Below are 12,898 nucleotides of genomic sequence, written 5' to 3' on the forward strand. Positions count from 1 at the left end.
GTCTGGCTCTGTCCCTGGGGGCTATCATCTCTAAGGCTCAGCTTTTTCGTCTGAAAGTGGGAATGTTGCATTTCCACCTGGTGGGATGTAGTAAGGATCAAGGGAGATAGTTTATTTAAGAGCTCTGCTAATTCGCCAACAGAGCTGTGGGCTTGCAGGAAATACTGTGATTGACAAAACACAGCTTGGCACATAGAGATGCTTCCCAAGGGCACACTGCCCCCAGTGTCTTCACTGGGAAGAGGAAACTGTGGGGCCCATGTTGGCCAGTCACATTTGACCAGGGCACACAGGGATGGTCACGGGACATGGATGTGTGAGATCCTTGTCCTGAAAAGGGGGCCAGGAAGCCCCAGGACTCACCATTGTCCTAGTGAGTGCTCCCAACTCCCAGAGCATTTTGAGATGAACACGATCTTGCTTCATTCTCCTACTTGAATCTCCCACTTAGGCCAAGGCCCTGCCTCATCTATGATCCCCTGGTTGCCTCTCTCTCTTCATCTTTTCCTTCTTTCATTACCTTCTGGCTTCACCACTCTTCTTTCCCTGGAGCAGTAAAAGCTCTTTTCTGCCTTAGGGCCTTTACATGTGCTGGTCTCTCTGCTTGAGATGTTCATTGCTTAGATTGCCCTTTCCTGGTAACTTCTCTCTGATCAGCTTTCATCTTTCCTCCATCTTCCTCTCCCTTGTCCCATGCATTCTATATCATGAACCTCGTTTTATTTTCTTCATAGCATCTATCTTTCAAATTTATCTTATTTTTTAAAATTCACTCTGCAAATATTTACTGAGTGCCCACTATGTGCCAGGCTGTTTTTTGTCAATCACAGTATCTCCTGCAATTCTTCAGCAAGGTTCCTTATTAGGCCATGGCATCCCAGTCACCCATGTCCTGCAGTACAGCCAAGGTTTAGTTCTAAAGTCAGTGATGATATGAAAAAAGCACGTGGTCAACATACTTTGGAAAATTTCCAATCCACACAGCTTTGCATCTATAGGCCAACGTTGAACTATGCACAGCTGGGTACAGGGAGTGATGGAGAGCAAAACTAGCTAAGGTATGGAGGGCTTCATGTTGTGTTAAATCATTTAATTCTCCAAGCCACTCTGTGAAGTAGGTGATATTACTCTGCTCATTATACAGTTTAAGAAACTGAGGCATGGGGAGGATAAGTAAGTTTCTCAAGGTCACATGATTGGAAAGTGACTGAGAGAGCCCGAGCAACCTGTCGCAGGGCTGCTATGAGGAGTTTAAATCAAATATCCTGGAGAGCCATCATGAAATTCCCCTCCCAGCAGCCCTCAGGGATCAAGGCCTCCACTGCCCAGGATGGCAACACTGACAGGGTATGGGAGGGAACACTCTCATTAGGAGATCTGCCTTGTTATTCTAAAGTAACACCTATGTTTTCGGCTGCCAGTGTGCATTGAGGGCTCTCACGTTCATCCTGCATTGAAAATGAGGATGTGCCAGGCCCCAAGCTCTTCCTGACCCTGGGAGGAAGGCGTGTGGTCCCTGCCCTGCAGATGAGGACATGGGCAGTGGAGAGACTGGGCACCATGTGAGGTCACAGTGTGCAAGGGGCTGGAGATGCCCCATCCGACTTTTGGGAGAGAAAGTCACTAGACTCAACAGCTCAATTTCAGGCCTGATCCTAAGGGTGTTGCCACTGTGCCAGAGACAGGTGGCCAGGTCTGGGCTAGAGGGAGTGGCAGGGAAGAGGGACGGATTCCTTTTCCTAATGAGAGGGTAGATGGAGCGGTGACTGCTTTGTTGTGGGGGTAAGGGAAAGGAGGGGCCTCAGATGCCCCTGGGGCCCAGGAGGGAGAAGAGGTGCCAGATGTGAGCCCAGGAGGCTGCGGGTGGGGTGGAGATGGGGGCTGTGAGGAGATGGGTCTCTGAGACACATTGATGGAGATGCCTAGGGGTTACTGTATTTACAGGTGGATGGACCTGGCTGGGGTGGTCTGTGAATAGACTCTTGAACCCATGGGAAAGGGTAAGATTGCCCAGGATGGGTGGGGCTGGGACATAGATGAAGAGGAGTCATGTGTATGAAGAGAGAGTGGCATCCATTGGGACTGGCCCTGAGGAGTGGCCAGAGGCTTTGGGGACAGTGTGAAGGTTAAAGCCCTTTCCTGAGGGGCAGCCTGGAGCCAGATTTGTAGAGAGCATGCAAGGGATGATTTATTTTACCCAAAACAAAAAGAAACTTTAAAACATTGCAGAAAAGATACAGGTATATCTCTCTTTTTTATTTATTTATTTATTTATTTTTTGAATGATCAAAAGATGGGGACACTAATTTGCAGGACTCCACTTTAAATATCCTGCAGACTTTGTGTCGGGTCTCAGCATTTCTTCAGAGGAGGAACCATCTGAAACTGGGAGGGAGATAGTCAAGAAGCACCCTCCTGTTAGCGATGGGGACTTTGCTGAGGGAGAGGCCTCCTAGCACCCCCCCGGAGGGGCAGAGGGTCCCCAGGGAGTCTCCAACAGCAGCAGTGATGGCCAAAGGCCCTCAACCCTGCATCCAGAATTTCTTCCCACTGGGTCTTGGCCTTTGGATTCCATGGTTAGTGCTACTGCCAGCCCCAGCCAGAAGCTTTGGCCTCTTTAAGGCCCACATCCTAGATGCCGTGAACCCTGCAGGGTTAGGCAGGACTGCAGTGGAAGGAACTTGACAAAAAGGGAAGGCAATCGAAAGAGAATAAAGCTCTGGAGGCCAGGGATCCTGGGGTTTCGCAAGGCATTGGCCAGGGCCACCGGTTGACATTCCCCAGATTGTAAGTGAGGAAATGTCCAGTTAAACTTACAAAGGATTTGAACACAAAATGTCACAATGTAATAGGATTGTGTCCTTCACAAGTTACATACAGTATTTATATGTAAAGAAGTTAATTCTCCAGGCTCTGTTGATGATGTCATCTGGGAATGGGATAAACAAAATGTCCAGTGAAGAACATATTCTTTCAACAGACGGGGTAAGCCAGGGACTGTGCCATGCTCTCATTTGGACATAAGGGCAAGCAAAGTGCTGGGGGGCCTTGGGGCTGACCCTTAACGTGTTTCTGCCCCAGATTGTTACACCCCTGCCCCTTGTCAGCAGCTGGTTCAGCAATGGGCATGTGAGCCAGTCTTGGCCCACAGATCAGAGGGGAGTCAGCTGGTCCACCTGGGAGAGCGGGGGACACCTGCGTGTGGATTGGTCATCCTGCTACCTGGTTGAGCTCCGGAGCTGTCATACCCGCAGACCTCCCGCATTTCCTTATGGTTTAAGCAGGCAGGGTTACTTGCATCCAGGGGCATCTTAAGGGACCCAGAGGCCTTTCTCAAACGGGAAGCCTGGACCAAATGTCCCTCCTGACCTCTGTGAGAGGCCAGACACAGCTAGACCCTGATCCAAGTAGACTCAGCACCTGCCACATCCAGACACCTCCTTGAAATATCTTGGGACTTGCTGCCTCTCTGCCATGTTGAGCACATGTTGACAGTCATAGATGGGCACTGAGCTTTATCTTTTTCCCCAGGTCGTTACTGCTTATTTTGAGCCTGAGCCTCCAGCTTGTGTCTCCATGTGGAAGTGTTGAATGAGCCAGGATCCCCAAGCCTCCAAACCTCAAGCACCTTGCTTTTTACTTCCAGGCAGAACTGACTGCAATGGGGGTGGGACACCTCTGTGTGAAACATGGCAATGAAAACAATTGTTGCCTGGACACCACCTACATTTCCTCTTTTGCCTGACACAGATCCCTGTCCGGGGATGCTCAAGAAACTGCGAGAACCACACCCCCAAAGGCCACCTGGCCACCATATTCTGTTTAATTAGCATTATTGCTTACCAAGGCCGCTCCTGGCCAGAACTCTGCCTGTGCATCTGACGGGACCACTGCACCCGCTGTTTGCCAACAGCAGAGGGGGGCAGAACTGCTGTCTTCAGAGGCCCTTTGACAAGGTCACCAAGTCCTCACGGCTTGTTATGCTCAGCATACGGGTTCCCAGAGGACTAGAAAAGTCTAGATCCCTTCCCACAACCCCCGGGAGCTTGCTTGTCGGGAGAGAGGACAACGAACCCTCACTACTTCCATCTGCTTGTAGCCTGCAGTGCGGGCAGGTCCTGCCAAGGATGGTGACCTCGTCAAAGGGCAGAAGCACTTCTAGTTTCCGTGTGGCCGCCAGGGGACAGGAATGGCTCTGATGAAGTCTGTGCTGGCACATGTGGCCCGGAAGTCAGAAATGGGCTGAGAGCCCTGCTTCTTTTCAGAATAACGCAGGGCACTGCTCCCACCAGAGAGCTTGGGCAGGCACAGGGCAAGAAACGTTTCTTAACGTTCCTGCTCGGAGGCATGTGTGGCGATTTATGACACCCAAGATGACCAGGAAATGTGCCCATCTCTTTCTGCTCCTCACGTTGTTGGGAAGATTTTAAAGGGACTGGAGGGTTCAAGCTCACCCTGAGTTGTTCTCATCCCTTCCCCACAACATGGGGCTGTTCTAGATCAGCGTTGCAACTCATCCTTCAGGGATCAGACTGGTAACAACCATGAACAAAAGGCAGGTATAGGACAATAGGGAGTGGTAGGGACTGTCAAGTAGGAGAGTGAAAGCCAGACCTAAGGACATTCAAGTTCAATTAAAATCAAACACACATGACATGCACTTAATAAGTGTTCCAGCTGAGTTTTTTCTGTGGTTCTTGGGTTGTCTTTGGGATCTAGACTGAATAAGTAGACTTGAACAAAGAACCACTGGGGATTTCTGTGTTCCACTTTCACCTGAAGTAGAAGAAGGGGGAACAGAGAGGCAAGCACCAGTGGGTGGGGTAGCATTTTCCAGAAGAGGAATAAGAGAGATCTGAACCATGGAGGTTTGAAGAAGTAGGGGTGACTCTTTTTTTTTTTTTTTTTTTTTTTTGAGCTGAGGACAAGTGATCAGGAAGCTGGGATGAGTCCACAAGGGCCCCCTACATGGAGGATTCAACCATAAACTGTGATGCATGTGTGCTTGGTCCTTCCACTCAGCCTAGAGGGGTGTCATTGTAGGGACTAAAGATAGGATGGTTAAGGGCCGTGGTCTGCCTTCCACTTATGAGGGGTCTTTGTCTGGGTGGAGCCCCAAGAAGCTGGGGGTAATTTGGGAAGGAACAGTTGCCAGGAGTGACTCAGGAGTGTCAGAGAGACAAACCTTCTTTCCAAAAAGATATTCTAGAGCTGGTTTTCCAAAGTGTGCAACGTAATTTTGTTACATGGACCCATCAGAAAATATCAACTTGCGAAGTGAGAGAGTCGGTCATTTTCAATTCTCCTTTTGTCCTTCTGATTGCATCAAAGGAAAGGGCTTTGCTTCTTCTAGTCTGTCTCACCACTTTTCCAACACTTGTTAATCAGCTTCAGCCTCCGTGCCTTTTGCAGGCAATAGTATTTACAATTTGATAACAGCTTTTTGTTTCATGTATTTATTTTTGGCAGTTATCTTTGATTTATGGCAAGATGTTGGCTTTCCCATTTACGGTAGTGATTTAAAGTATCCTTTAAAAACTTAAGTACAGTATAAAGAAATAATGGTGGTGGTAGGAGGATTATGGTAGTCACCATAAACCTGGCAGGGAAGCAAATGAGGCAGTAGAACATCACCCTCATCAAATAGGCGAGGCTGCTGCTTGGCTGCTGCTTGATCTTTTGAGGCGGATGAAAGCACGACAGCCACAGGGGGAATGAGTGGAAGTGTCGTGGATTCCAAGACAGCACCTAGCTGGACCCAGCTCTGGGCTGCCTGGCTTCCTCAGCCTTCAGGGTTCGACCTATACCACTTCTTATGGGAAGTCCTCCAGGATACCTGGCTCTGGAGTCATCTCTCTTCCCATACACTGATCACCATCCACTTTCTCTGGAACCATCAGAGGTTACAAACGTGGATGCCTGCTGGGGGTAAGGGAAGGGATCCTACAGCAACCTGCAGGGCATTTGCCCCACTTAATGGCTGATAAGCAGAAATGCAGGCCCAGTGTGGTCACACTCCAATTTCTCAAAAGAAGTCAGAAGTCTAAATTCTTATGTGAAATGTTACCATTTTTAACACGGACAACAGATGTTCACCATGCCTGGGGGCTGGATCCTGTTTGGGCACCCTCAGGTGTCACAGAGGAAAGCTTCCAGGTGAAGATGGCCATCAAGCTTCAGTGCCCTCTGAAAATGATGGGTCCTGAAAATGATGGAACTGAGAATATGAAATCACAGCTAGAGCAAGTTGTGTAAGTCATGTGTTTTACCCATAAGACTGGGCCCTTCTGGTGGGCAGGGAGGGACCTGAGTCATCAGGCCCTGCCTGACCAAGGCCAGCCCCAAAGCACTGGCCACACAGGCCTGGGGCAGGGTGAATGAGAAAATCCAAAAGGACAGGTGTCCACCCTCCAGGGAAGTGAGGCAGAAGTCTGGGGTCACATAGCAGAGGTGTTCCCACAGACACATGCTTGGGAGTGGGTTCCCAAGGGGAGGGAAGGTCATTGTGCTGGGGGACATCAGACTTGGTAGGACAGGCAATGAGGATTGTGCTGGAGAGGAGTCCAGCTGGGAATGGGCTTTGACAGCAAACTGGCTCCAGGATGGAGAGGGATGCCTTGGATGCTGAGTTGGGAAAGGTGGGCAGAGTGTAGAGAGGCTATTTCAGGCAGAGCCTGGGGGTGTGCAAAGACCAGGCGTCTAGACTCCCATGTAGGATTCAGGACAGGTGAGGCAGGCAACCTGACTGAGCTCTAGCAGGTGGAGCCCAGGTCTAGGTGGAGGAGACTGTGCTCAGAGGCTGCAATGGAGGGTTGGGGAGGCAGATGGAGGGGGAGAGGGACTTCAGGCAAAGAGGAGCTGGAGACTGAGGGAAACTTGCCTCTCTCTGTAAGGGTAAAAGTTGATCTTTGGGGTGGCTCTTGTGGTGCATGCACCCTCCTGGTAAAACTGTTTTTCAGCCTCTGGGGTCTCTAACTGGTCAAAAGGCCTGGCTCAGCCCCATGGACCAGTAATCAGGCCTCCCCACCCCTTCCCAGCTCTGCTCCCTATTCTGCCCCAGGGCGCACAGAGAGGGAGAGGCGGCCCCTCGCGCCCCAGGGCTGACGGTTGGGACCCGGGTGCTCCGAGGACTCTTTGGGTGGGGATGCTCGGGCGGGCTTTAGCTCCTCCGAGGTTTCGCGCCACGAGTGCGCGGGGCGCCGCAGAGGGTGGCCAGCAGCGGGGCTCTCCCGACCCGGCCCGTGGCGCTTTTACGCCGCCGCCTCGGGGTGTCTCTGCTTCGTTACGAGCCGGGAACCGCGGCGGCGACGGCGCGAGGAGGGGAGCGGGCGGTGGCGGCGGTGGCGGCGGTGGCGGCGGCGGCAGCGGCGGCCGCGCCAAGAAGCGCCGGGTCACCGCAGGCTGAGGCGCCCGCCGTCCCCGCCCTCCCTCTCTCTCGCCTTCTCCCTCCCTCCCGCCTCCCTCTCTCGCTCGCTCCTTCCCTCTCCCCGCCTCCCTCCGCTCTCCCCCGCCCTCTTCTCCGCGCCTTGCCTCCTCCGCCCCGCGCCCTGCGGTGCTGCAGCTGCGGGCGGCTCCAGCTGCCCCCAGATGTGGGCTGGGCGGCGCGCGGGGAACTTTCGCGCCGGCTGCGAGTGCGGGGCCCCGGCTGCGGTCCGGCTGCCATGGATCCGCCGGCGGGAGCCGCTCGCCGCCTGCTCTGCCCCGCGCTGCTGCTGCTGCTACTGCTGCCGCTCCTGCTACCGCCGCTGCCCGCGGACGCCCGGCTCGCCGCCGCCGCCGACCCCCCAGGTAGGTGCGGCGCGGCCCTCACGCCTCGCGACCCCAGTCGGCCGGGCTCCTCCCCGCCCTGCGTGCCCCACCGCCCCCTCCCCAGGCGTCGTCCAGCCTGACTTGGGCAAACTCCGCGCGCCCCGCCCGGGGCCAAGTTGGCCAACTTCGGGGCCGGGTTGGTCGCGCAGGGGGCGCCCTGCGGCGCACCTGGGCGTCTCGGGCTGCGGGGAGCCTCGGAGCGCTCGCGGCTCCCGGGACGCGGAGCGTGGAGACGGAGGGCCGGGAAAGCCCCGCGGCGGAGAGCGCAGCGCCAGCCCCAGCGTGTCCGGGGGAGCCAGGGAGAGGCTGCGCCCCGGCTCGCGTCCGGGGACGCTCGGGAGGAGTCGGGTGAGGAGCGCGCCGCCTTGGGCCCTGAGGATTGGTTGGGGCGACCCGGAGGGGATCCTCGAAGATCTGAGGGACCCTCCTTCACCCTCCCTGCCCTCGGGCACGCGGGGAGGGGGGCCGGCAGCGGGCTAACCCGGAGCTGTACGCGGAGGACAGGCCACCAGTGCCCGGGGGAGCCGAGTCCTCGCCGCTCCAGAGGCGAGCGGTGAGGGCAGTCGGGCGGCGGGGACTGCTGAAGGGGTAGAGGCATACGGGTAGGGGGCCAGCCGGGAATGGCTTCGGAGCAGCCCCACGTACTGCCGAGGACGGTAGGTTCAAGGGGCGGAGGATGCTCTGACCGGGCCGTCCCTTGGGGAACTGCGAGGAGCCGCGGAGCCCCAACCCGGAACGGGGCAGGGTGCAGAGCTCTTGGCTGGGCGGGTTCTAGAGGGGGTCGGCCCGGGGTCGGCGGGGGTCGGGAGTGGCGGCCCTGTTAACGCCCCTTCCCGGTTGGAAGAAGGTTAGTTTCTGGGGGTTGCCTAGCGGAATGCCCTTCCCTTCGCAGTGGGGGAGGGGTTTGTGAGGATGCTGGACTCGGTGGCGGGTCCCAGGTCTCGACTGGTCTAACGTCCCTTCCCATTGCAGGCTGGCCCCAGGGGCACGGAGCGGAGCGCATCCTGGCGGTGCCGGTGCGCACTGACGCTCAGGGCCTCTTGGTGTCCCACGTGGTGTCGGCGGCGACGGCGCAGGCTGGGGTACGGGCCCGCAGGGCCGCCCCTGTCCAGATCCCGGGTTTCTCTGGAGGCAGCGAGGAGGACCCTGGCGGCCGCCTCTTCTACAACGTCACGGTCTTCGGCCGAGACCTGCACCTGCGGCTGCGGCCCAATGCCCGCCTCGTGGCGCCCGGGGCCACGGTGGAGTGGCAGAGCGAGTCGGGCGCCACCCGCGTGGAGCCCCTGCTTGGGACCTGCCTCTACATCGGAGACGTGGCCGGCCTGGCTGAAGCCTCCTCTGTGGCGCTCAGCAACTGCGACGGGCTGGTAAGTACGCACTTCTCTCCCTTCTTTCTGTCCATTGCCCTCTCCTGGGCTTTGGAAGCTGTTTATCTGGGAGCCCCCTGGGAGGGCAAGGCCTGTACTGAGGACCTTCTCTGCACCCTTGTGCTTAGGGACCACTGGGTACAGACTGAAGGGGTTGGCTGTAAGGCAAGTTGTTTCAATTGGACAGAGAGGGTGATTTATGCAGAGGGAAGGCCACATTTCCAAAGCACTTATCAAGTAGCAAAGTGTGGTCTCCCTTATGCCTGCAGGCACAGGTCTTCATCTTGCATCCAGGTGTGTGTATATCTCTGTGAGTGCGTGCGTCTGCACATGTGTTTTGGAATGGGTACTAGTATCTGAGTACCTGTGTACTTGTGTGAACATGTGAATGTGCCATTGTGTCTTGTCCATGTGTGTATCTGCGGGTTTCTGTTCATTTGTGTGTCCGTGTGTGTTGCTGTGCATTGTGGCATGTGTGACATTTGTGTGGGGGCATGTGTGCTGGCAGTTGGTCTTCTCGTTTCTGTGTGTGCAAGTGGTGCCAGCCTAGAGACCAGGCAGTGGTGCTGAAATACCCAGTTATCCCTCTGCCCCCTGGCTGACCGGGAACCACTGATTTTTATGCTGTGGTTTCCTGTTGGACTTCAGCTGGTTATTTGAAAAGTTGTTTTTCTCTCTCTATTTTGAGCCAAGGGGAGCATTTGGAAATGCAGGCTCTGGTGCCCATGGGAAGGCCCTGAAGGACAGGAGAGGCTGGGGAGTGGGTCCCTTTTGGGACTGCCTGGGCCACTTAATGTGACCAGAGCCCTGGGAAGTTCTCCTGCTTCTGAGGGCCTAGGGGGACCATGGCCTGGCATAAGGGGTCCTCGGAGGAAGGCTGGATCAATGCTCAGGGAGGAGGCTGACATTGGCGGTGCTCCGTCCGGCCACCCTGAGGCCTGGCACGTGGCAGAAGCCACTGCAGTTTTCTATTTTGGATTGGGTGTGTGGTGGTCAGGCTGGCTGTGCTGGCCAGACATCTGAAGCCGCCCACCATGGGTTCCGCTCTAATTGCTGCTCAGGGGACTCCTACTCTGAGCAAATGGCCTCTCTCCCAGTCCTGCTGGCCCCTAAGCCCCCTGTCCTCCGTCTCGCCCTGCAGGCTGCAGAGCCAGCAATTACACAGAGCCCCACAACCGCTGGCGTTCTTTTTATGGAGACACAGGAAATGTCACTTGTTGCTTCGGAAAATCACTGCCTTTGGCTGGATTTAGTTAGAACCTGGGTGTACTGCAAACAACTATAAATGTCCTTGGAGGAGTTGGGTTAACACGGTGCAGTCCTTTATATCCTTGTTGCCTCTGAGGCTGCCCTGGACCTCATATGTGTGTCTCATTTTACACTGGAGGTGAATTTCCTAAATAAAAGGAACTTGGTGCTGGGGGCTCGGGGGGTGGCCTGGGCTGGGGTGGGGGAGTTGACATGGAGGTAGTCTGTTGCTGGGCCAACTCCTGTGTGCTAAGTAATACTTGATGGAGAGCATTTCAGGGAGGCTTTGTACATGCATCATTCATTCTGTGATTTGTTTGTTCAGCCAGCACCTCCAAGCGCCATTGTCCACTGTGCTGGTCAGAGATGTAGCTGGCCTGGTGCCCACCTGGGGCACACATGCTCAGCTGCTGGGCTGGGGCCCACTCTGGTCAGGGCTTGGAAAACGTGCTCCTGGCGGCTATTTGAAGAATGAGTTGCCGGGGGCAAATGCACATAGAGAAGAGCATATGCAGAGAAGTACCAGGTGTGTATCGGCTTGGTCAGAACAGGTGCAGTGAGATGTCACATGTACTGGACACACACCGGCAGAAGTGCAAGACACAGCTGGAGAGAAGACTGGAGTTGGAAGAGGGACTGGCGTCTACCTGAGTGGCCTTGAATGTTGTCAGTGAAAACTGGCCTTGAGATAGTGGGGCAGCATCATTAGTTCTTCTTCTCTTTTTCCTTCTTTCTTTTTCGCGTGTGTGTGTCTGTTCTGATCTTATACCACTTAATTCCTTAGCCCGTTAAGTCCCTCTGTTGCATCAGTGATAGGCCCACTTGCTAAGGGCCCGGGGTTTAAACATCATGTTTCTGGTCCACAGAGACCCTGTGGGGGAGGATTCTTCATCCCTGGTTTACAGATGGGCAGCTGAGGTTCTGGGAGGTTGAGTGACTTGCCCAAGGCCACACAGCCTGTGGTGGCAGGAGTCTGGCCTGGTTCTGTCCAGCCCCTTCTGCCATGGTGCTCCCAAGTCTGGGTGGGTAGAAGCACCTGAGGTGTAGTAATAGAAGCTGCAATCCCTAGGCACTCCCTCTCAATAGTTATTACAAGGCTACATGCATCTCACCCTCCCAGCAGCCATGCCACACAGTACCCCTTCCTCTGCAGCCCTACTCTTCCTTCATAGATAGTGAAACACACTGAAGCAGGTGTGTCAGGCTGCAGTGTGTGCAGATCCCCAAGGATCTTGTTAAAATTCAGATTCTGAGTCTGTATGTCTGGGGTTCGGTTCAAGGTTCTGCATTTTTAATAAGCTACCAGGCTTGTGCTCCTGGGCTTTGGGACTGCCCTTTGAGAAGCAAAGCGCTACACCCCCATTGCTGCAAAGGAGTACTACAGGATTACACCACAAGTTTCTCTGGGCAAGTGCGGTTCAGTGGACAACTGGTGTGGGAAACGCTGCACCTTTGCTTTCAGCCTGGGAGATTTAAGGAGGCCCACTGGGTTCTCTGAGAAGTTCTGTAATAAAGAAACCTCTTGAACTCCATGTAATGCAGTACTTCCCATGCAGATGGGACCATCAACACCTTCTTTCCAGAACATGTGGAACTAGCCTTCCTGGAAGACGTGTGGAGAAACCATGGAGCAGGGTCACAGCAGGCAGCTGTGGTCTTACAGCTTAAGTTTAGATGCTTAGGTGGGACAAGCCTCTCCCAAGAGCCATAGGCCCTTTCAGGCCTATCGTCCTGCTCCTGGCCTGGGACGCACATTTGCTCATATACTTGCTTGGTCCCGAATTTGTTTCTCTGCCTTAAAGGAAGGCAGTAGTAGCTTTGTTTTCTGTGGGCCGGAGTCTCCTAATCTATTCAGCACGAGGGGATTCTTAGGGTCAGCATCCTTTCAGTCACAAGCGAAGGAAAACTCAAGTCAAATTAGTTTAAACAGAAACGGGCAGTTAGCAGCTCACATAATGGTCAGTCTTTAGGCATGGCTGGATCCAGGTGCTCCTGTCATTAGGACTCTTGCTGTCTCTTGCCTCTGCCTTCTTATGTGTTGGCTTTGTTCTCAGGTGGAATCCTTCTGTGGTAAGTCAAGGGGCCCCACTGGTGCTGGCTGACATCTTTTTCTGATAATTCCAGCTGAGTCCTGGGTAGTACTCTCTTCAGGCTGGGGCCAGATGCTCCCATGAGAATCAGGACATGAGGTTTGCAGAACCCCATGGATGGAGAGTGTAAGGGGTTCTGCTCCCTATAATGATATGAGGTTGGAACCTGGGTGTGCCAAGGTGAAAATTTTATTAGAGTCAGGTAGACGTACAGATTCAGGAAATGCCACATGCTTCATAAGACATACCATATACTTTATTTCCAGAGAGGTTGGTAGGTGTAGTTTCCAGGTTCTTTTACGGTCACTAGACAGGTATTGTTCATCATATTCACAGGGAAAGGTTAACATTTGCCTTTTCACAATGGGTGAGAAAGTAATGCTT

At 54.3% G+C, this 12,898-nt stretch overlaps 1 protein-coding gene across 1 annotated transcript in view; it reads left to right on the forward strand.

Annotated features, from left to right (window-relative positions):
- The first annotated feature begins 7,534 nt into the window (after window positions 1-7,534).
- Window positions 7,535-12,898, forward strand: part of ADAMTS2 (ADAM metallopeptidase with thrombospondin type 1 motif 2) — a 247,378-nt gene continuing 242,014 nt past the window's right edge. Inside the window, exons 1-2 of the mRNA XM_022563351.2 lie at window positions 7,535-7,788; window positions 8,782-9,176. Coding sequence (XP_022419059.2) covers window positions 7,662-7,788; window positions 8,782-9,176 — 522 coding nt within the window. The 5' untranslated portion in view covers window positions 7,535-7,661. The remainder of the gene's footprint in view (window positions 7,789-8,781; window positions 9,177-12,898) is intronic.

Source organism: Delphinapterus leucas, chromosome 3, assembly GCF_059928025.1.
Source record: "Delphinapterus leucas isolate spDelLeu-1000000601 "Yukka" chromosome 3, BTC_Dleu_Yukka2, whole genome shotgun sequence".
NCBI classification, from domain to species: domain Eukaryota; kingdom Metazoa; phylum Chordata; class Mammalia; order Artiodactyla; family Monodontidae; genus Delphinapterus; species Delphinapterus leucas.